Source organism: Triturus cristatus, chromosome 3_2 (genome assembly GCF_964204655.1).
Source record: "Triturus cristatus chromosome 3_2, aTriCri1.1, whole genome shotgun sequence".
Lineage (NCBI taxonomy): Eukaryota > Metazoa > Chordata > Amphibia > Caudata > Salamandridae > Triturus > Triturus cristatus.
In genome coordinates this window covers 97,615,237-97,638,847 of record NC_140584.1, presented here as the reverse complement: position 1 = coordinate 97,638,847, position 23,611 = coordinate 97,615,237, and the positions used below count along the sequence as shown (strand labels likewise).

At 45.4% G+C, this 23,611-nt stretch overlaps 1 protein-coding gene across 2 annotated transcripts in view; it reads right to left on the bottom strand.

Annotated features, from left to right (window-relative positions):
- The window catches only part of SEMA5B (semaphorin 5B), an 834,612-nt gene that overhangs the window by 468,749 nt on the left and 342,252 nt on the right, over positions 1-23,611 (bottom strand). For both annotated transcript variants that reach the window (XM_085647318.1, XM_085647319.1), the window contains one exon: positions 10,837-11,049. In XM_085647318.1, coding sequence (XP_085503444.1) covers positions 10,837-10,993 — 157 coding nt within the window. In that variant the 5' untranslated portion in view covers positions 10,994-11,049. The remainder of the gene's footprint in view (positions 1-10,836; positions 11,050-23,611) is intronic.

Here is a 23,611-nt window from a genome sequence, read left to right as displayed (position 1 = left end):
ATGTCTGGCGACTTTCATCTTCACATTTGGTTTTTATGTACAAGCTTCACAATTTGTACAGCTCACAATGTTATTAAAAAAGGTGTGTGAGGGGGTGCTTCAGCGTTCCGTTGAAGCAGAGGGACCAGTCTTCATTGCAGTGATAACCTGCAAGCCGTGAAAACTTACCCCTGTGTGTCCTCCGAGACATCCACAGCTCCCTGCCTCATCCACTTCCATTAAAGACCCCCAGCCCGCAGCCCAGGTTCTTTGCTCTTCGAACCACCCCCATTAGGGACCATTCCCAGGCATCTAAATCTTCCCTCCTCCTCAGCCCTCACCAGGACAGGTTAGAGGTTGTGACAGGTCTTAAAACGCCCTGATCCCAATAGTTAAAATCCCTTGCCTGCTTCTTCTCCTGCTGTACCATGAGCAGGATATCAACAGATGAGAAAATGCCCATTTGTGAGGGACTGTGGGCGGGGACACTACATAGACCAAGTCTGAAAATGTTGTTCTATTTCCCAGATGCGAAGCTTCCAAATTGTGTTTATTCACACACTAAAGTTTTACTTTTACCTGCTGCTAGTCTTATCATTAAGTCACACCCGAAGAACTAAAGACTATCGCTCTGATCATGATCAAGCAAAGGATTTACTTCCTTTTCGGGCTTGGTTGTAGATCTTGCAGACATCCTAACTGTCACTCATATTCTTCAGTGTTCATGATTAGCTTCTGGCTACCTTTGTATGTGGAGAACATTGAGGTCCTACTCTAGCAACTAAATGGGTGAGTCATTGGTTGAAACAGAACTCTGACAAAACAGGGGTGGCGAGTGTGGGTGGCAGTGATGACATCTAGATTTAAACTTTCTATGTGACCAACCTACATCTCATAATGCTTTGAATGGATCTCCTATTATTCCAAACAAGAGCTCCAATGTTATCATGCTAAGATTATCGCAATTCAATTTATGCAAAGCCCCAAATACTGTCTATCAAATCCAGAAGTTTCATAGCTAAGCAGCAAAGCTTTGCTTACATCTACAAAAATACGTAAACATCAACACTTAAAAAAACTCTGACTTTCAGAGGAAGAAAGGGTCAACTGCTAACACCCAGGGCCAATGAATGCTTCTGGGACACTGGGCCTCAACACCTCTTAAATTGGCCATATACTCCAGCCTCTAGTAGAACCTCAGATGCAATAATGCAAATCTGATCAGCCTTCCAAAGTACAAGCGAAGAGAAAATTCTGGACAACCATCAGGGTTCAGGACAAACTTGAAATACTGTCCACCAAAGGTTGAGAGTTTTAGAAAATGTTGTTGCCCGTAAAAAGATACTGGAAGCCAACCTATTTAATGAATGGTACAAACCATATTCAAAACATAACGGAACTGCCAAACCCTCACAGGGACCAGGCCCATTCTTCCACCATATTTTGCACCAACTAGGGACACCAAGTTAAACTAGACCAATGATGCCAATGACATGACTGTTTTACAGCATATGGTGCTATGAAGGGGCTTTTTGCACCATGCTTAGTGTGCTATATATGAATTAAATAAATAAATATCAGATCAGGCAGCAAAAGTTCTACCGATGATCTTCCCATTTGCCTCCCACAATACAAAAACAATAAAAAATAAAGGAAAGGCCCATCATCTATTCACACCAGCCATAATACTGAAATGCCTGCCTTTTTTCTGCTGGCTGTATACATGTGATCAGGCAAAATGGCGTCACTCACAGTGCTAGACACCAATGTATGAAGTTGACTTACGCGTTGCTTCATGACGTATGCTGTGAAGAGAATGACATTAACAGTCCAACAGATGATGAGGGTTTACCAGGTGTGCCTGTATGTATGTAAATGTGTAAGAATTTTTATTATTTTTTTGAAAACATGAGGCTGGCAAAAAAAAACAAAGCAGTTTCTAGTCCGCACCTTAATATAACTCTTATGGTGGGAGCTCTATAAGGAACAACACTTGAAATAATAATCTGCTATATATATCCTACAGTTTAGATCAACTCACCAAGTCTTCCTGAGAGACTTTTAGAGTCAACAACCTATTGACTAACCTCACAGCTTCCTCACAAAATAGTCCCACCCCCATTATGTAAACGGTGGTAGCATACCACTGAGAACTAATTTGATGACCACTGAATGACAGGTACTGTTTATTTTCTAAAGGTAGCAACTATCGGGCTCAGTGCTCCACCAGTCTTTCAGATCTGTTTCCTTCCACCCGGACATACCTCACTGGTCTTCTGCCATGAACAGTACAAATGTATTCGGGCAATTACTGCCACCCACAGGCATTCTATTCAACCTGAATGTTTCCATCAGGCCTCGCGTCTCCTCTTGATTACTTCTGGGCTACTAACTCCCTCTTCAATTCGTATTTTCTTTGATCTTTCTGGATCTTTGAACATGGTTGATAACTTCACTTAGCCAATCACAGTCTCCACATGATGTTTCAGCCACAGTTCCCTCTAATGTTCCTCCAATCCACTCCGATGTTTGCTTCTCGGATGGTAACACCTTTGATTCGCTCTTGTTAATAGACGGTATTCTTTTCTCAGCTTCTCCTACATGGTGCTCTGACTCCTTATATACACATGTCTAGATTTGACTGAAACCTCTATGTGGCTGTCATGCACCGTCATCTGTTCAAATGCCTGCGTGTGTCGTTTATAGTCCTCGACACACTCACTTTCTCAGATTTCACTCTTCCTTGCTTTAACTTTTTACTCTAAATTTAGGATCAGTAACACACCAATCCACTATATATAACTGACAGCCGCATAGTATAGAGGCCAATGTCTCTCTCACCCTTTTATGCCTTACCTCCTCCCAAATCAACCTTATCTGATTCTTGCTCCGCGTTATTCTTCAATTGTCTTGTCCACTACCCTGCCATACGTTTTCTGACTGGATAGGAGAGTTTTTCTGTGCATTATTAAAAATAAGCAATTGTTCTCCTGTTCTTTTTTCAGGGTGTTAAAGGACCTTGCCTGCTTTTTCTTCCTTCATTTTATCGATTCCTAACTTATTCTGAGTGAGCTGCCTCTCACATGATTCTTGAAACTCTTTACTGTTCTTCTAGTTTTCAGTTGCCCACCTTTCTTCTGATCCCTCCAATTTTTCAGTAAGTATCTTAGTACATAGACATAAAAACTTTTTTGTATCCATCTTTTTTCTTACCTATTCACCCTTTGTTTCACCTCCACGGTTTGCTTTCTCTGTTGATCAAACATCTGTTTAAAAATCCCTGCATGTACATACTGTTGATCACTAAACAATAAAAGTATTATGGGCCACCAATTTCAACGATTTGTATCCATGGCTAATAAGGGTTTTGAAGTAACCATACTGTAGTTTTCTCAGTAGTAACTTCATCTACATAATACAAATTTAAATGTTCGTCCCTTCTTTTGAAAATTTGCTATATGGAAATTAAAAAAAGAAAAATCTAAAAAAATCATTCCACAGCATTTAGCCAGCCCAGTTTATTTTTTATCTGCAGATGATTTATCACCCAACACTATTTCACGTTCAGGCTCTGCGATGGCCTGTTAAAAGATGGCAATAAACATCACAGTTCTCACAACAATAAACGTATTTTATTCAGTACCATCGCAAACTTGTAAACCAGTTTTCTCAAACGACAATCATCAGGAACCTGGACCAATGTGCTATAGAATTATGCAAAATAAATAATAATGCGACACACATAGTGTATCTTCACTGAGAAAAGCGATCCGAGTCAGATTTTCGGACAGACAGGAAGGGCCTCATTCGGTGCAGTGCAGAAAGTGATCAAGAATTGGAAAGGCCAATAGGTCTCATCTTTTTGACATGCTGACTTTGGCAATGCTTTTTGTTGATTTTGTGTAGCATTCAGCATTTGCAAAAAGAAATGCATTTTGCCGAAGAAAAAAAAAGAGAGTATTCAGATGTACGTGCATATAGGCGTTGTAGTGTGGGGGTAATGGGGGCCCAACACTTTAATAAAGGACCACATACACTAGCATATGGTTGGTGGTCTTCCAAACAAACCATGCCCAGAGCCCTGGGCTATTTATTCACTTATACAGAGTGTACGCCAGATGCGCTCAATTTACTTATGTGGACGGGGTGGGTATGTTTTCCGCCTATGCCATGCAATATAATGCTGTTGCCCGAACTTCCTGCAACACTACACTTCTCCTTCACCATCACATAACACATACCTAAAACTTACAGAACCCTCAGCGTCATGCCACTCTAGTCTAAACAGCAACAGCCAATGGCTTTTGAGGGACTTTCTTGAAATGGGACACATTCCCAGTGATGTATGCAGTGCCCCGCTGGGTGGTTATTCTCGTCCCTTTCACTTCAGTGACAGTCCATGGGGAGGGCTCAAACAGCAGCCAGAGCTTTCCTCCAGGATGGGGGTCCTTGACCAACATGTGGTCTCCTACTCTGATGTGGCTCCTTTTAGCACGCCGCCTCTGCGAGGCATACTCATTTGTTGCTGGCTCTCCTAGAGTCGGACAGGTTCGGGGGATTTTGGGTCTCTTCCAACTCGGGGTGATGTGGCATGGTGTCAACCATTGTCCTCCCGAAACACAATTTGCTTGGAGAGATGCTGGTCTAGGAGTGTGGTGTGAGTTGGTACTCCCGTATGAACTGGTACAAGGCACACTTAAGATTGTCAGCTTTGGCCACCACAATCTGAATCACCTTTGTGAGCGTTCTCATGAGGCGCTCTACCTCACCGTTGGCTCGGGGCCAGCGAGGGGTTATGCGGCGGTTCTTGGTGTTCCTGGAGCGCAAGTACTCAGACAGCTCCGAGCCGTTGAAGGGGTGGCCCATTATCCGTGGAAATCTCTCCAAACAGGCCCTGGGTGGCCACGAGCTTCTCCAGCTTCAGGATCACCTCTGAGGCGGACGTGGTTGTCACAATTTTGACCTCCGGATCGAGGGAACAAAACATCTACCACCACATAAATGTGGTTCCCATTGGGGAGGCTTCCAAAGTCGGCACTGACTCTTTGCCACAGGTCACTGGGACCTTCTTCGGTGATAACTGGCGAGGGGTGGTCTGGCTGACTTGTAGAAAGGTGACGGGGCAATTGCGCAAAACCGCCTCCACCGTCTGGTCGAGACCGAGGATTCAGACTTTGCTCCTGAGCCTGTTCTTGGACTTTACAATGCCTTGGTGTGCTCTATGCATGAGGCTGGCTGCTTTCTATGTTAGAGTCCTTGCAGCACCAATTGTGGGCCTCGCTACAGACTGCCCTCAAAGTTGACAGATAATTTTTGACGGGCGTTATGTAGCACCTTCAGGATAGATCTGGCCTCCTCGGGGCAGAAGAGAGAGGGTGTCTGAAGCGATTGCCAATTCCCAGTTGTGGTGGCCTTTATTGTCATCAGCACACAGCTGTCCAGCTGAGTGGCCTCTATCATTTCCTCTAAAGACATTGGGAGCGGTCTGGAGCGGTCCACAAAGAATCTGACTTATTCTTTGGTTGCCAAGGCTTTGGTTGTCTCTGGAGGAGTGGCTGGTCGAGCACACCGGAACAGAAAATGAGGTGGGTTCTGGGTACCTGTTTGATACTCAATAGTGAATTGGAACTCTTGCAGCTGCAGAATCCACTTTTCTATTCTTGGGGGGAGTGGGGGCTTTGATGATGATCCATAGAAGAGCAGAATCAGTGGCTTGTGTTCTGCGATGATGGTGAAGGGATGGCCGTACAGGGAGATGTAGAAATGTCAGCAGCCCCACAAGACGGCAATTGCTTTGCGCTCAATTTGGGAATAACTTTGTTCTGTGGGTTTGAGCGTATGGCTGGAGTATGCTACCGGGGCCCATTCTCCACAGTTCTGCTGTTGGGCCAACACATCCACCAGTCCCATGTGGCTGGCATCCACCACCAGCGGAGATTCCTTGACTGGGTCGAAGTAGAAAAGAGTGGTGTCAGCTTACAGTGTGGCTTTGGTTTGGTGGAATGCTGCTTCTTGCTTGGATCCCCACACCCAAAGGCTAGATGACTTAGTGAGCTCTTGAAGCAGGCCAGTGATGCCTGCCAGATTCTGCATGAAAAGCCCACAATACGTCTAACAATCCCCAGGAAGCTACGATTCGGACACCGAGGAGGGAGCAGGGTCATCTTGTATGTTCTTTTCCTTGTCAGGGTTGGGGCAAATGCCTTTATCAGAGAAGCGATATCCAAAGAAGCTGTTGTCCTTTTGAAAAAAGTAACACTTTCACTGTGAAGCAAAAGCCCTCGTTCTTTGAGTCGTGTGAAGATGGCATGGAGGCGAGTCAGGGGTTCACCCAGGGTGGGAGCGTACACAAGGATGTTGTCGCTTACATTCAGCACACTGAGCTGGCCTTGTAGGACATTCCTCATGATGTTCTGGAAGACTGCACCTGTGCTGGAAATGCCGAAGTTTAGCTGGGGGTACCTCCACAGGCCAGCATGGGTGGAGAATGTAATGATGGGGCGGGAGTCCAGATACAGCGGGATCTGGTGGCATCCAGGCTGCAGGTCCATTTTAGAGAACCACTTGGATCCTGACAGCTCCCCAATGATGTCATCTGTGGATGGTGTAAGATGACGCTCACGCTTTATTACCTGGTTGGGGACCCTCAGTGTCCAAGCAAATGCGGACTGCATCTGTCTGTTTGGGTTTCTTTGCCACCACGATGTAGAAGACCCAAGGTGTGGGGTCTTTAACAAGCTTAATGATGCCTGCTTTCTCTAGCATCTTTAGTTTAGCTTCAACTTTGGTATGGAGATGGAAAGCAATCCACCGATGCTGGAGTGCCACACTCGCGACAGACTCATCAATATGTAGCTGGATGGCCGGCCCTTTCAGCAACAGATCCCTTCGAATAAAGGTGCAAACTCTTGCAACAGGCGGTCGAGGTCATGGGAGTGCACACTTAAGGAGAACTGTATTAGGTTCAATTCTTGAGCTGTGCTAAAACTGAGGAGGAACCCAGATCCTTTCTGTGATACATACACCTTTACTCTCTCCCGGGTCGTGTCATGGGAGAGATCAGCGTGTCACATGCCATGGAGCCTCAATGGTGAGTGGTTGCCAAAGGCATTCACCTGCACCTTGTTGTGGTGAAGCGAAGGGAGATTGAGAAGGCTGTGATATACATTTGAGGCCATCAGACTGATGGAGGTGCTAGTGCCAATGAGGGCAGAGAAGGTGTCTTGCTCTGTCACGTGGCATGGGCGGCTGCCTAGCGAATGGGCTTGAGAGTGTCAATTGTTCTTAAAACATGGACCACGGTTGCGTCGTCATTATCCATATCACTTACAGAGAGGAAGTTCGGGTGCAATTCCACAATGCAGACTGCCTTCATCTGAGCTGTGGGTCGTCATCCTTGAGAGGAGTGGCAGACTTTGGAGAAATGGTTTAGCTTGCCACACACACTGCAATTCTTGCTGCTGGTGGGGTAGCCACCTGCCTGAGGGAATAGGCTACCACATCAGCCACATATGTGGGTCTTCGTTCCTGGCTTAGTGGAGCCTGTAGATAGCTTGGATGACTCAGGTTTCAGAGTACGCAACCTTTGTTGGACGGCGTTGACAGGCTCCTCCATGATGGGAGGGGATGTGTTTGGGTCCATGAGGGCTGCACGAGCCTGGGAAAGTTCCTTGGAATGGCCTTGCATTAGAATGTCTCATGGGCATGTTAGGCTCTTGGTGGATTCTTTTGCAAAGCTTTGAGGACTTGCACCCTTGGATGAACTGGGCTCACACTTTGTTGTCCTCATTCAGCAGGGTGCAAGTGCTGGCAAGCTCCCTTAGTCGGCTGTGGAAGACATCAACCGATTTGTCTGGCTTTTTCCAGGCTTGGCGCAGTAGGAAACTCTCATAGTCAGGGTTTGCATATGGTTCAAAGAGCACCGGGATGGCATCTTTCAGGGTGACATAGTTACTTGGAGGACCAGCTTCAACAATGGTCTTGGTGATCTTGTGGATGTCAGCACCACCCAGATGCAGAAGAATGGGGCATCTGTGGCCTGCAGGCATCTCAACTGTTTCAAAGTACTTCTCTAGACGCTCCACCCACGCCTTCCATCAAGCAGCCTGAAAGGGTGGAGACCCTGTGTAAGTGAAAGGTTCCAGAGAAGGGATGGACACCATGAGGGCGGTGGAGGTAAGTGCTGCAAGAAGATGGTCCACAAGTGCTAGGGACCAAGTCCAAGCTCCCCCAGGGTGGGCAGCAGGGAGGAAGAGTGCAGGAGCCACATGCTGAAACAAAGCAGGTAGGCAAGCATTAGAGGCAACGAGGAGGAGGAGGTCCAGAGGATCCAGACAGGGCACGTGGCAGGCAACTCACACTCATGGGAAGTATGTGAGACACAGGGAACACCAATGGCCAGCACGCCAGCAGCAAAAACCAGGATGGAGGTGCCACTATCCTCTCTGGGGCCCACCGGGTCTGTAGTAGGAGGCAAAGTCCACAGGCCCACCGGGCCAGAGGAGCTAGGAGGACGCTGCAGGGTGGCGCCGGCTGACAAGGAGAGAGAGACAGGCCGACAGAAGCTGAAGCGAGGCAGTACTGCTGCTGGAGATGCTTCTCAGACCATAGTGAGCAGGTCAGGCTTGCGCTGTCATGCGCGAGTGCGTAGGCCACCAGACTCTGCGATGAGGTGGCAGGCATAAAGGAGGCAGCTGACCTCAGGCAGCATTGATGGCTGAAGGTCTGGCACGGGACAGCGCTGGTCAAGGCAGCACAGCAGACTGCAGCGGATGGGCTAGTGAGAGTGAAGAGGCGGCACACATGGGAGGCACAGGCCTCTCATTGCCAGTGTAGTGTGGGGGTAAGAGGGCACAACCCTTCAATAAAGGACCACATATACTGGCCTATGGTTGGTGGTCTTCCAAACAGACCACGCCGGAGCACCGGGCTATTCATTCACTTGTCAGGGGGCTAGGCATGTTTTCCCATGCGCCATGCACAATAATGGTGTTGCCCAAACATTCCTGCAACACTACAGCCTGTCATCAAGCTTTGGCAGCTCAAGCTATGAAGTGTGTGTGAGCATGCATCACCACTCATGCACGCACATATGTCAAGATGTGCCAGCCACTTTTTTATTTTTAGGCTTTAGTGTGGACACTACTTGGAGTGGTATATAAAAAAGAGAAATTGAACCACAGAAAAATAGCAGCCCAACAGAAAACAGCAGATGCTAGCCCTAAAAAAATAGTTTTTGTTTTAATTGGATACAACACGAGGGGCGGCGGATGGTTGAGCAATGGAGGAGCAAATGGGGAGAAGCAGGGGGAGAAGTCAACATAAAAGCAGAAATAGGGAGTGGGTGGGGCGCAATGGGAGGCTTGAGACAAAGGATTTAAAAAAACAAGCAAAAAAATAAAGATGGGGCCCTGAGAAGCAATGTACAGGCAGGGGAGCAGGAAGCAGCCTGGGGCGAGATGGGAAGCGGATACTTTGGGGTGGGGAGAGCACACAATGGAGAGAGCAATAAAACACATGCACTCATATTGAGTGTTAGAGGATAAAGAAAACAATTGCGCTGGAATCTGATTTGAAAAGTTACAAGTCATTCAATCAAAAGTATAGGACATAACCTATGCTCCAGTGGAGGGACAAACTAAAAAGGAGGAAGGAAACCCATTGAATAAGAAGCAACCAAATGAGTTACAAAAAAGTCAACCAGTGGTGAACAAAAGGATTGACCAAAAACCCATAGTAGGTTTTGGAACGTTCCGCAAGAGGTCTTTCCAGACTGGCAAACACAATTTGTAGGCCAAACCTACAATTCAGACAGAAGCTTTTCTTTTGCACCTGATTTTACACCTTACAACCTATTCTGGGATGAATGTAAATAGGGCTCACTATTGAGTCGTGCACACACATAACTTTGTGGTAGGATCAACACATATGCAAAACTGGGCACAGAAAACATTTGCAAATTATTCCCCAATTATTGCCATAGACGTTATAATTAAGGCTTCCAGCTCTCCGTTTTCTACTGATTTTTACAGGTAAATGCAGACAGAAAACAACATATTTCCTGTCTGTATTTATTTTTAAAAGGGGAAAAATACAGAAAATTGAGCTTTTTGTGAGTGACTCTTTCTTGTCCTTCATGATTTCCAGACCAACTGCTAAGCTGATAGACACTATGGAGATTTAAAAACAGGATACAATTCCCCTGAATACAGGCATATGTTAACATATATTTGTATACAAGGCTAAATATTTACTTTCTGGTGTAGTGTGTGTTATATTTAGCTGCTTAATTTGCTAAAACAGGACATGCATTAAAGTATGACTGCATGTTTATCGGTTAAATAAATATGGAAATATACCATTGTATGACCCCATTTATTCTCAAAACATAAAATAAAATTGGATTAATACCTATAAAATGGCCCAAAAATAAATATGGATAAATACAGACAGAAATGTTTAAAAAAAAAAAAAACATAAAACAGGTAGCGCTAGTTATAATCAGGCATTACACCAGAGAGAGAATGCAGAAATGCTGTTTTTGTGCCCCATGGAATCTCCAAACTAGGAATGAAGCCGAAAGCATACGAGTCAGTGATGAGTAATTTAGAGTAAAAACAGGAGTTTGAGAGGGTGTGGGCTGTTAAGACTTCTTAACAAGGAGATGACACCAACTGGGACGCACGTTTGTGATCATGGGCAATTGTGAATGTCTGACCTCTTTGAGACGGGTACAGGGTAAAAGAACAACCTGAACCGTGACTAAGAAGCAGGAAGTGAAGTACTCAGACAGGCAGCAAGCTAACACAGGACACAGTGAACACCATGCTTGACTACCATGATAAAAATTGTTCTCACCTTCGAAGGTAATGGTGGGGTGCTCTCTCCGGAAACACCGCTGCTCTGGATCTGCGTCAGGAGCACCGGGCACATTCTGTGATACTGAAAGGTGGAATCCCAGAATTAGGAGTCTTGATAAACACCTGGATATGGCCTTCAGCCTTGACATGGCCATAGCGCAGGGCTTGGCTGCAATTCTAGCTTCCAAGCTAGTGCTCCCGGCTAGAGTTCCTGAAATAAAGAGCAAACCGATTTTGAGATCACACAAATCCATGCAGTCTGCCAAATATTCTTTTCTTTCTGTGCAAATTCGTATTTTAGAAGTATAGATATTCGTAAGGAAATGATGAACAACATAAAACATTCCTTTTCTTTTTCACGCTCTTTTGCTAACTTCTTTACCAACAGACGGTCTATTTTGAGGGAAAATTGGAAGATTAAGCAACAATTTGTTTACAGTGTATGGTTGGCAGGACCAGGAAAATCAGTCATATAAGGATGATAACATAACCTCAGCACAATAGTAAAACCGCCTGGTTTAAAGTTGAAATTATTATTGATAGGCAGCTTTACTGCCAGCATGCCACAGGCCATGCTTCCACCAGCAATGCCAAGCCAAGTCTGTTGCCGTGCCTCAAATTCACGAAATTATACATATGTTTTCTTCAATTGTAGTGTAAAAAGGGAGGCCATCGGCATGTTTCCACTAATGGGACACTCACTGACTGACTGTGAGAATAAATAGGCAATGGGATGAGAAAAAAATCACAGTAGTGGTAACATTTTCTGGGGCAGTGTTGGTAATTACGCGGTGTAATCACTTCCATCGTCTACAATAGTACATCAAAAATACTTTTTGGTAGCAGCGGCCTGTGCAGGTAAGAGCGGTGGGGCCAGGTTAATTTTCCCTCGTCGTTGTCTGTTGAATCACCCCCAACCAGGCCCACCGCTCTTACCTGCACGGGCCGCTGCTGCTATTTGATTCCTCTCCAGTGCCTACTCCAATTCAGAAGATGCTATTGCTTTGATGGTGGGTCTGCTGCCCCCTTGGCTTGTCTTTCCCAGCCGACTTCAACTCCACATAGTGCTCTTCCCTCAAGAAGGCCATGCAGTCCACAATTTCCGATGTAGAGATTGCATGGCTGGCCCAGGAAAAGTTAGTTAACTGTATTCAAGATTTGGCATGGCACAATCTAATGGACCAATCAGTAAATAAGGGGCAAACCTCTATGGACTATAAGAGAGTTAACAGTAAAATGGTTAAGTTGAAAGATCACTTTAGTATTCAATCAGATGCATCCTGAACTTCATTGATTGGAGCCTTTTACAGATCTATGTGGTAGGAAGCCCTGAGGGGTGTCACAAAAGTAGAACTGTGTCAGCACTGAATCATGGGCAAAGCACTTTGAGACCAAAGCAATGTTGGCCTACACAAACATTTGAAAGACATATTCAAGAATTATTCAAGACCACCAATTGTTCAAGACCACAACTTGATAGAAGAAGCCACAGCCATAGAATATCCTGGCAACCATAAAACCCCACCTTGGGAACAGCTGAAAAATAGGCTGTGAGATATAAATTCGAAGAGGATCTTTTCTCCACAGTGGATCTCGAACACACACACACACACACACCCAAACACACCATGCATCAGCTATATTTTTGATCTGCAAGAGCAATTTTAGAATAAGATAAACTTCAATATTTGATGTTGTAACCAATGTTTTCTACTCCACAGGGAAGGACATATCGCATTTATAGGGAAACGAAAACCAGATCAGGACATTCAGTTTCAGAATAGACGCAAAAAAAATCCTTTGTGAATCAGATTTCAGGTACAAGTCTCTTGGCTCACAATGATTCTCACTTTGATTGCGTTTCAAGGAAGCCAGTTATGGGAAAATGTGCTTTCGTCATCACCACCATTAAACATATACTAATTAATGGCAGATGGGAACCCCCAAGCTAATACAAATAACATATTAATCCAATGCTACACTTCAGGAATGGGGCTGGCTTTCCTCGTCTATTTAAAAGAACCATGTCCTATAAGCAAGAGAGAGAAGAAGGAAGAGAAAGATGGAAAAACAGTTAACAAGGCAGATGCAAGTAGGAAATAGAACTCACACTAGTGAAATAAATGGACAGGGAAGTATCGGTGGTGGATAAAGGAGGCATGAGGTGGAATCAAGACTACATAGCTTTGGTATTCAGCACCCTGACATTTAATAGCACCAGTTGTCGGCTTCTGGGCAAAACTTTGGAACCCAGCATTCACTCTTTCACAAACTAAGCTCTGACCATACCCAGGGGGTGTACGGCAGGCCCCAGTTGTACCTGCAGTGCAGAAGGGCCCACAGTCATTCAGAGAGTCCCCCTCCCCCATTCTGGGGGACCCATTAAGCCCAAGGTCAATGAATATCTGTGGGATATGAGGGTTTCATGGGCCTATCATTAAATTCTGCAGTGGGGGGGCAGGGTGGGGCAATAACGTTGTATTACGTCATTGACTGTAACTCTCTACCCATTGACCCGTCGGCATTCTAGCTTGAGGAGAGGCATCGACTGCACTCGGTCTGACCCTTCCAGTAGAATCTTTTTTCTGTGTTTATTTAAAGTCTAGCCAATTAAATTATGCACCTGGATACCACCGTGCTCGCAGATTTAGATTTGCTGCGCTGTACCTAAACATGTATTCAAGTCCAGTTTTGTCTACTTGCACTTATTGGTCACCATCATTTCAGATTCCTTAACAAACTGATGTAGGCAAAAGGAGTGCAGCTGTGGTACCAGGTTCAGGAGTGTGAGTGGCTCACTGCACCCCTATTTTATCTGACCCATTTCACGTAACCAGGTGGGTCTACATTCCTTGCAGAGTACGATGCTGGTAGGTAGCAGGGCTCGAGTCGGGGCACCACGCGGGTGGACGGCGTCCCCCCCACTTATTTTACCGGGAGCTCGATAACTCGAGCAAATGGAGCCACACAATCACTCTTTGGCCTCTCTAGGGCGAGATCAGAGCTCATTCAGAACGCTGCTCACGCGCTGGCTTCTCTGATGCAATGGCATTTAAGGGGTGACCGAGGGGAGGCAATAAGTCTGATGGTGCAAGCCACCTTTCGTGACGTTACTTCCTGTCATGACGTCAGCGCCCACCCCCCACTTTTTTTTTAGGACTTGTGCCCTGCAGGTAAGGTAGATTGTGTATAACCAAGGAACTACTGGGCGTTTTAGCATTGTGAAAGGGTGAAATATATGCCCACTCAGAAGTCCTGCTACATTTCCAAATGAACCTTGGACAGCTAACATGGCTCTCTAAACTGAAGCTGCCAACAAAAGTAAACACGAGGCGCAACCAAAAAGAAAGCTGGCAAAACACCGACTTAAAATGTTATTGTAAACGCGACTTAAATTATTACTCCATCTGACGTGCAGCCTCAACAAAGGTGGCTTCCAGTTGTCACCCTCATTGCATGTGTTGAAAGAGCTGTAACATTAGCAATCTTGTCTGACAGAAAGTGTAATTCTTCACAGCTAATTGGTCACATGAATCAGCCACTAAGAAACACTGAAATTCAGGGAGGCAAGACCAAGAACAGTGCAGCAAAACCTTTTAGTTGTACAATTGTGTCAGGAAAGAGGTTTCAAATCAAATCACACAAAAAAGTAAAATAAAATATAAATGAATGAGTCGCACAATGAAAAGAAAAAAACGTCAATAGGTTTTTGCTTAGTTGCACTTTGTCCTGCTTCTATTATGTTTGAGAATTTAAATCTTCCTACAGTCGTACACAGTGTTGTGTTCTGTGGTAGCAAGGCCCAACCGGAAATTAGATATGTTGAGTAAGTTACATTCCCGCAATTTAGTGGGTTCTGGAATCCTCGAGTGGCACTTCAATGGCAGCCAGAGATGCCTTTTATTGACTATGTTAAAAAATCACGGATTGACAATAGGTCTGATTTGCACCATGAGTCCTACCTGTCGCACTGAAAAAAAAAGAAAAAAAAATAGCTTTCAGTATATAAAGAACCTTTGAAATGCAACATTTAATTTTTGATGATTTAGTGCCACTTTTGAAATGTAAAATTGTCCCTCTTACAATGTAATGCAAGCACTCCATAGAAGGGAGAATGATATACCACACAGTCAATAGCATATGGCGACCGATATACAGGTGGAGCAAAAACGCACTTTATGTATATTTTAAAGAATTGTTAACAATATAGGTGATTTTAATGCACCCTCAAGCCAGACCTAAAAAAGGTGCACAATCGATTATGGTATGCACTTGGTGTTTCAATTGTACGTTTGTAAGCAAGATGTGATCACTTGCTAGTCAAACATGAGGACGAACTAATGGCGTTGAACTTTGGGGCCTATGGCTGGGCATTTTCCAAAAATGAGGTTACAATAGTTTCGATAAAAAATAAAAACAAAAACAGTAAATGAAACCATTACATTTCACATTTGGGGTCTAGCAGGTGAACTCTGCACAAATTCCGGGCAAGAGCCAAGCCCCAGTACCTATTTGACAGTCATCATAATACTCAATTAGAAAAATTTGTTTTAAAACTGCCCTTGCTAACCCAGATTTTTGTGACCTTAAATACAAGCTCGATCCATCACCTTGAGAAGGCTGAGTCGTCCATTTTGTGATTCCTACTTTGTGATTTTCAGGTTGCATTTAGACCTCAAAGGGAAACTCCGACCTTGCTGGCCAATCATGTTCAGTTGCGGTAGATATACCAGTAATGTTACATTCTCTGTACCCAAGTGCCTAATTGTTGCCGGTGGTCGGCACTGGCACTTAACCCCTTCAGTGCCACGCCCTTTCCCCCTCCTGTGCCGGGCGTTGCACTAGTGGGTGGGGTTCATGACGAGATAGTCTCGTCATGGGCACAGCGCAACCGTGCTCCATGACGAGACTATCTCGTCATGGGCACTGAAGAGGTTAATTCTCAACAACAGCACTAATGACAGCCCATTACATGGTTGTACTGTCTGTCTAATTTTGAGATGAGCACAACAAAAGTGCTTAATAATCCAATATATCTCAAAAATGAATAATATCACACGCATTTCTCATAGTTTTGGGTGGACTAGAATAGTCTGAATTGTCACCCTTGTAGGAGTGTGATGGTTGGCAGGTGTGTTGGTAGTGTCAATGGCAGCGCTGGCAGGAGCAATGGGTGGTGCAAGCTGCAGTGGCCTCCCGAAAAGGGCTCTGGCACTTACTTACAAATCAAGCACTTCGGTACCCGCAGTCCGATTCGTTAGTCACGTGCCTAAAAAGATCACATTGAATCTACAAGAAACTGAGTTATCTGATTCAAAGTGCATTGGGCCTATCTCAAAAAGCCTTCATTGCTTTCGTCCAAAAACTAGATGAATGTTATACTATAAAACACATAATACTGATTGTGAAAAATTATATAGAACTTCAAGAGTGAGCCAATACTGAATTTGTAAAAAAAAAAAAAAAAGAAAACACATAACTGCAGGGGCCCACAGTTTATTTCAGGAACCTGCATCAGGCACTGTCAAATGACCAGGTGTTGAATACCTAGGCTGCCTAGTTTTTAACCTACCAGACACCTCTTTCTTCCTCCACCCTGCACTACCTGTATTTTCATCTCACTCTTGCACATGTTTTTCATCCATGTTTTCTTCCTTTGACAATCTTTTTCTTATTCTCCTTCTTTCTCCCTATCCCACCTTTCTCTCTCTTCCTTTGGGTCAAAGTTTGATGTTCTCCTCCTGCTTCCTTACTTTGTGCATGCTACGTAAGATCTTCAAGTGCTACCCCTACACACGAGATGCACCATGACACAGGCCCTCATCACCAGCCAACTGGACTATGGCAAGCAAAGCCTTCTACATAAGAATCGCCGCACACCTCCAACAGAGACTTCAGGCCATACAGAACGCCGCAGACAGACTCATTCTCAGTCTTCCCTGCCGAACCCACATCACACCTCAGACAACTCCACTGGCTCCGGTACAGAAGAGATGCCAATTCAAGCGGATGACCCACACACACAAGGCTCTACACAACCAAGGGCCCGCATACATAAACCACCGTCTGAACTTCCACCAACCGTCAAGAAGACTACGCTCCGCCTCCCTTTCACTTGCCCATATTCCCTGCATCTGCCGAAGCAGAAGTGGAGGACGTTCCTTCTCCTACAGCGCAGCAAAGACCTGGAACAGCCTCTTGTCGCATCTGCGGACCATCACCTCACTTCCGGAATTCCGATTGGCCCGCAAGATCTGGCTGGTGGAATAAGCCTACGGAACCTGCAAACACCTGGATACCCTAGCGGGTGATTAGCGATGCTTTATAAATCCTGATTGTATCTGGTTCTTAAAAACTAGCGCTGAGCCACAACTTTCAACCAGCTGCACAAATTATGCACTGTGTAAGACCATGAGGTGGCACCCACTAGCCACATTTGACACACTGATCAAAGTGTTTAGTATGCGCTACAAATCATTTAGCCAAGCTCATTTTGAAATAGTTCAGGTGAGTATTTTACTCTTTCAGTACGCCTTTACTTATATTCATTAATACCTTGGAGCACGAAGGACCACCTTGTGGTATAAGGTTGGCCTTATTTTGATCATTATTAAAAAACAATGTAATCTAAATGCTAATGACTTGGTGAATCGCTTAGCTATTTTTAGTCCCCTCTGGAAGGGAAAAGTGCCTGAACTAATTGTGGCACATCTGATAAATTCTCCTTTATAAGTCCAGCTTCTACTTATATCGTGTTAGCAGCACAGAAAATAACTGGAGAACTGGTGGAGGATCGGTTTGTTTTTGTAGGGGACAAGTGTTGGCAGCGTTGATGTGTTTCAACAGTTTCATTCCAAGATCAGACCTGATGCCAGTTAAGTGCTCTCTGTCCACTGTGTGAAGAGTGGGGGAAATGGGCTCCTTTGGTTTAAAGGATGTGGGGAGCCCCCCACTCCTTACACTATTAAAGAGGATCTTTTAATTCCTTGTCTGCAAAGACCTCTTCCCCGTTAGTCTATCTTCTCCTCTGGGGTGTTCCATTTCCTCACCTGACATGATCCCACTCACTGTGCTCACCCAATCTGCTTCCCATTATCACTTTTTAGTGCTCATGTCCTACGTCACTTTCCTCTCATGGCCCTTGTCGCTGTCTTGCTCTGGAGCCTCACCACACTGATGCCTTAGCACTGTCTCTGGCCTAGTCTCCATCATTCTTCCCTCTAACTTCCTGATAAAATAACCTCCCTATCTAGATTTCATCATCCTCCAACATTGCCCAAGCGCACTTGGTGTGGGCCTCTGTACACTGATGCACAAATGGTGCACTGAATTGACCCAGGTCATATCATCTGCATAAAGGTGACAAGGCACTGCTTGTGTTGCTAGATCTGTTGATACTTTGTACCAAGGGGCGCTCCTTTGAAAAGACCTGATTTGCGCGGTTCTATAAAGGCTTGAATCTGTGATTCAGTGTGGGGCCCAGGACCATAATGTGCATTTGGCTACTTTGAGATCCCCCTTTGGTGAAGGTCCATTTGATGTACTCCAAGGGTTAACATGGTTTCCTACTTTATTCAATGTTAAATTGCTGAAAGGTCTGCAAAGAATGGCACACCAGGGGTCGTGACCATCAGTCAAACACGGTGGTTGCCTGAGGTTGGATCTCCGGCCAGGGGCATGCATTTCTCCCCTTCTATTAGCCTCTGGACTTGCTCTCTTTAGAAATTGGGCCCTGCATAAGCTAGTGATGCTGCGTAGCACCCAGGGATCTCTCCAGCCCTGTAAGTTCTCAGACTGCCAGAGCAGATAGCGAGGTGGCGCGGCCGCGGTGAGGAGGCCTGCATACGGCTGCGCCTGCTGCAAGCAGGTTGGCTTCCAGGACCGGAGCTGCAGGCCCACTGACTAAGTGGCTATTCCTGCCTCCCCTGGTGCCTTAAACGGCAAGAAAAGCAGTGTGGCTGTGGAATTGTAGCTGGTGCAAGGATGCTCAGGTCATGGTTTGGCTGCTCCTGGGCTCCCACGGAAGGCCCTACTGCCGAGCCAAGGGCATATCTGGGGTTCCCCCCCAGTAAGTCCACCAGTAAGCAAGTAGTCAGCAGAGACAATAGAAGGTGAATGCAGCAAATCGCTGATGCCGGCGTGGCTGTGTCAGGTCCGCCATCTTGAAGCTGGCCCCTGGCCGTGCGCTGGACCCCTGCGGACTGCTAACACAGAGGCTTGCCTTACACCACCTCTCCTCCTCCTGGGCCTTAAACAGATGCACATGGATCCCCTGGCTTGCACCTGGATCCGCAAAGCTGTACAGAACATCAGAGCCAAAGTCCTCCTTCCTAGCAGCACCCCTGCAGGAACATCACCACTAAGCGGAGGTGGACCCCTGGGACTTCACGGGGTTCGTCATTTTGGAGGACAGACCCAAGTGATGGCAAAAGATCTGTCCAACCTCAAACAGGAAGCACGTATGCCCTCCCCGCGACCTCCTTAGGGGCTTACAGCATCTGGCACTGCACATTTGCCACCAAGCCCTGGAGTTTTGGGTAGCGCCCATACACTATGGCCATGACGGAAGGTAGGGATAATAAGGACACCTCCAGTAAATCCATGTTACAGCAGGCCTCTATCCACCAGCCAACAGGGGACTCCTCAAAACTTGTTGACACTTCCACAGGTGATAATGATTGGAGCGCCACTTGAAGGACTCAAATATCACAATAGACTTTCTTCTGGCAGTATTCCAAGACTTTAAGGATGAAATCCTCATGCTCAAGTTGGATCTATGTGGCAACTTACAGAAGCTAACCAGGGAGGTCTCTGAATTGGGCTCCAGAGTGGAAGAGGCAGAGAAAGGCCTACACAGACAGGTAGACGATTGTGATAAACTACAACAATGGATGCTCCTATTAGAACACCACCACCAGCAACTCCAAGATAAATGTGGATCCGGAGAATAGATCACTCCAGAACAACATCCACAGCAATCCCCTTGGAAGTTCAACCCACAGACCTACCCTTGGAAGTTCAACCCACAGACCTACCCACGCATGTCAAGACCTTTTCAGGGCAGTCCTGGATGACCCAGCTCTCTCTGCGTGTCTGCTTAGGCAGAATGCACAGAGTAGCCCTGATGTGCCCCGCTGGCGCCTCACCACCACTAAAAACATTTAAAAACAGCCAGACTTCATGATTAATAAAAAAGTGCTATATTTTGCATGATAAGAACTTCGATACAGTTCAGGGAGAAGGGTTTTTGGGATATCCAATAGCTAATTTCAGATTCTGCTATCAGGACTGCAAATGCTAATAGGAACAAGTATTGACAAAGTCAATACATATTGCCTTTGAGACCTATTGACTCTGTCAGTGCCTTCTGTTCATGCTAGATACCGTATAGCATGAACAAAAGGGAAAAAAGGAGTGATGACGCGGCCACATAATTTTGCCTGCACAAACTCACATAAGTGACAACGTATGCCTACTTAAATAATGTGTGTGACTCTTTTTTTGTTTGTTTTACAGTAAATGAGCAACGCTCCAGGGGAGGGGCAAACACATGATGGAAACAAGGGAAACCACTGAATAGGAAGAAAGCAACTGCGAGTTGCATTTAAGCCAAACAATGGCAAGCAAAGTGAAGACTGTATGTTCCAGGGAAGCCGACAAAGACCTTCCTCAACCAGATAGTGGTGGTGCTTGGTAGGCTCTACTCAAAACGCTTCAAAACTGCAAATCCAGAAGTATTTTGCCATCATCTGCTTTCATGTGACTTGAGGACCCCCTGCCCACATTCGCAATACATCCTCGGAACAGCCAAGAGATCACACTAGTAGCCAGAGTATGAGCCCAGGAGCCTTGGCAATAACAAGAGACAAAACTGTGCTGGCTGCTCCATTCGAGACACACCTGCTCCAACACACAACTCGGAATTCATCTTATCCTGTCCTCCCATTGACATCCATTGGCATTGCCTGAACACAGTGCTGCTGATATTGGTCTCTAGCCTATCATCTGCTGCCGAGCACGCACTATGGAGCTCCATAGATTTCTCTTTCTTGGGAGCCAATGGCCATCTAGTAGCAGGGCGAGCAGAGTCTACTCATGAAAAAACATTGTTGACCTGCTGGTTATGGTTTACAGCACAATTAACATATGTATTTGTAAAGTACACTTTCACCCGTAGGCATCTTGGCGCTGAATAACAGATGTTTATTGTGACCCAACTCAATGGTACTCATTTTATCGACCTTAGATGGATGAAAAGCTGAGAGGATTTGAACCTGTGTGAGGTCAAACACAAGCCCCTGCAGTGGATGCATTAGTCCATTGAGCCACCAGACCTGGCTTGACTGTGCTGTTACCTTCCGTCCCTCCTCCTTGCCCCTTCCGCTAGCTTTTCACACAACTCCCTCCCCGCAGCTCTCCCTCTTCCCCAGGCTGACACTAACATCAATCCTTAATAGCAGGGACACTGTTTTTCCTGCAAAGCAGCAGAGAACTTTCACAACATGGAGGAATTCTCAAATTTACCATAAGGCTAATTTACTGCATAGGTAAGGGAGGAAGTGGTTTGCTCTTCAAATGTTATAATTGATCTTGTGTTCTTATTATCTGTAGGCAGATGCATATATGTGAAAAATGTGAACGAAAAGGAAATTTATGACAATAGGGTCAAAAGTTGGGAACGCACACAAACCGGAGACCTTCAACGTCATAAAAGTTTTTTCACCTCAGTAATTTGCCACCTGTGGGATCGAGGGGGTGGGGGGGTGGGGGAGAAAAAAATACATACCACTGCCTTCAAGGAGTTAGCATTCTCGAGTCACAGCCCCTTTAGAGACTGATAGGCTAAGAAAATACGTTTTTCTCAGTAGCCTGCCACACTATGAGAGGACAGGGAACACAGATTTCACCTTGCCATTAGGTAGGGTGACCAGATTTTCAGAATGAAAAACCGGGACAGGCAGAGACATAGAAATAGGACTAAATGTCCTACTAGGTCTCAAGGTTTGTTATATCCAAATATATCTATATATATATTATATATAATATATAATATATATATATATATATATATATATATATATATATATATATATATATAAAAAATTTATATATATATATAATATATCTATAGATATATTTGGATATAACAATCTATATATATAAAAATATATAATTTGTGTCCTCTTAAAAAAATCATTTTCACATTACCTCCCGTTCTGCAAAGGGCTTCAGGGTCCAGCTGCTGGTGGACCTGGCCTTGCCCTATGCCGCCTGCAGCCTGGATTCACGCCTCATTAAATCCTGCTGTGCTGCTTAAATGAGGCAAAGCAGCACAGCAGGAGAGTTTAAAGAAGTGAACTTGTCTCCGTTTCTAAGAAGGCCGGTGGACATGTGAGCCTGCATAACATTGTGATTAACGTGCAGGTTCACCCGACCCTCCATTAAAAACCGGGACATTTCTTTAAATACCCCAGGCACACCACAAAAACCGGCACATTTCTTCAATTTGGAGAAAAGTGTCGGGACACTTCTCCAAAAACCCGGACTGTCCGGAGAAATCCGGGACGTCTGGTCACCCTATCATTAGGTCGACATTGTGGTGTCCTAGGTGGCTGGCCACACGGTACTAATAATGACACGGGCACTGTGATGATGGAATAACGGCAGTGTGATCATGTGGGCCCAACTCCCTTTCATTGACTGCCGGCAGTGGTCGAAGTGGGCGGGATCAGAATGGCACGGTGTGCCCCTACTTCTTTAATTCAATTCCCCTACTGTTTTATTTTAAGCATGTCTCCCAGGATGGCAAGACACAGCCAAGGCCTACAAACACGCCCCGGTGTTCGTGGCTGTTCGGGACGGGCCGGTGGGCAGAGAAGTAAAGGGACTCTGTCTTTTTCTTCTTGCCCAGAGAAGACAAGGACAGTGTCCACTTCTGGTCTAGCGCTGGCAGCTGCTCCCCCCCCCCCCCTTCTCTCTTTATTTCTTTCTCTCTGTGTAGCTCCTCCTTTCCTACTGAGACAGCGACTTCAAGAAACGGTTCTCACACTCTTTCGTCCTTTCGTTAGTTTGTTCCTCTGTGAAATGGATCCAAAAACAGAAACACACTTTTGCTGGAAATGTCGTCTTTTTCTGATGTTTTTCTATTCCAAAGGTCAGCCTCGGGGATAAAAGGTTCACAATATGAAAAATAAATAAATAACTAAATAAAACAAGACAGAGTGTTCGCAAAGTGGCCAGATTGATTTTATTCACACCCAAACACATTAGCGTCACTTTACAAAGTTTGCCAGTGAAGTGCTAATTTTGTTTTCTTGTCTTTCTTTGAACAGCATTGTGTCCAGCCCCCCCACACCCCCAGTGGGGACGTGCACCAATACTGAAGGTACTGCAATGCATAAATGATGGGTGGATTTGGAAAACAAAATGCATACTGAGGCTCTGTGTTCACGGATGTAGTCTTTTTAAACCATGCTACTTATGTTTTGTAAGGATATATAAGCAATGCATATTGACAGGTGAACGACCTTCACCCCGCATCCGTAACCCCGCATGCTGTCACAACGCGGTCATAACAACGACCACGTTGTGACAACGCATACCATTACCCCGCAAGTCTTTACAACGACTTGCAGAGGGGGGAGAAGGTGTTGGATTTAAAATCCAACACCTTCCCTACAGTCCACACAGACTGGAGTTGGAATAGTAAATTTTACTATTCCAACATCCAGCGCCCCCCTCCGCAAGTCGTTGTAACGACTTGCGGGGTAATG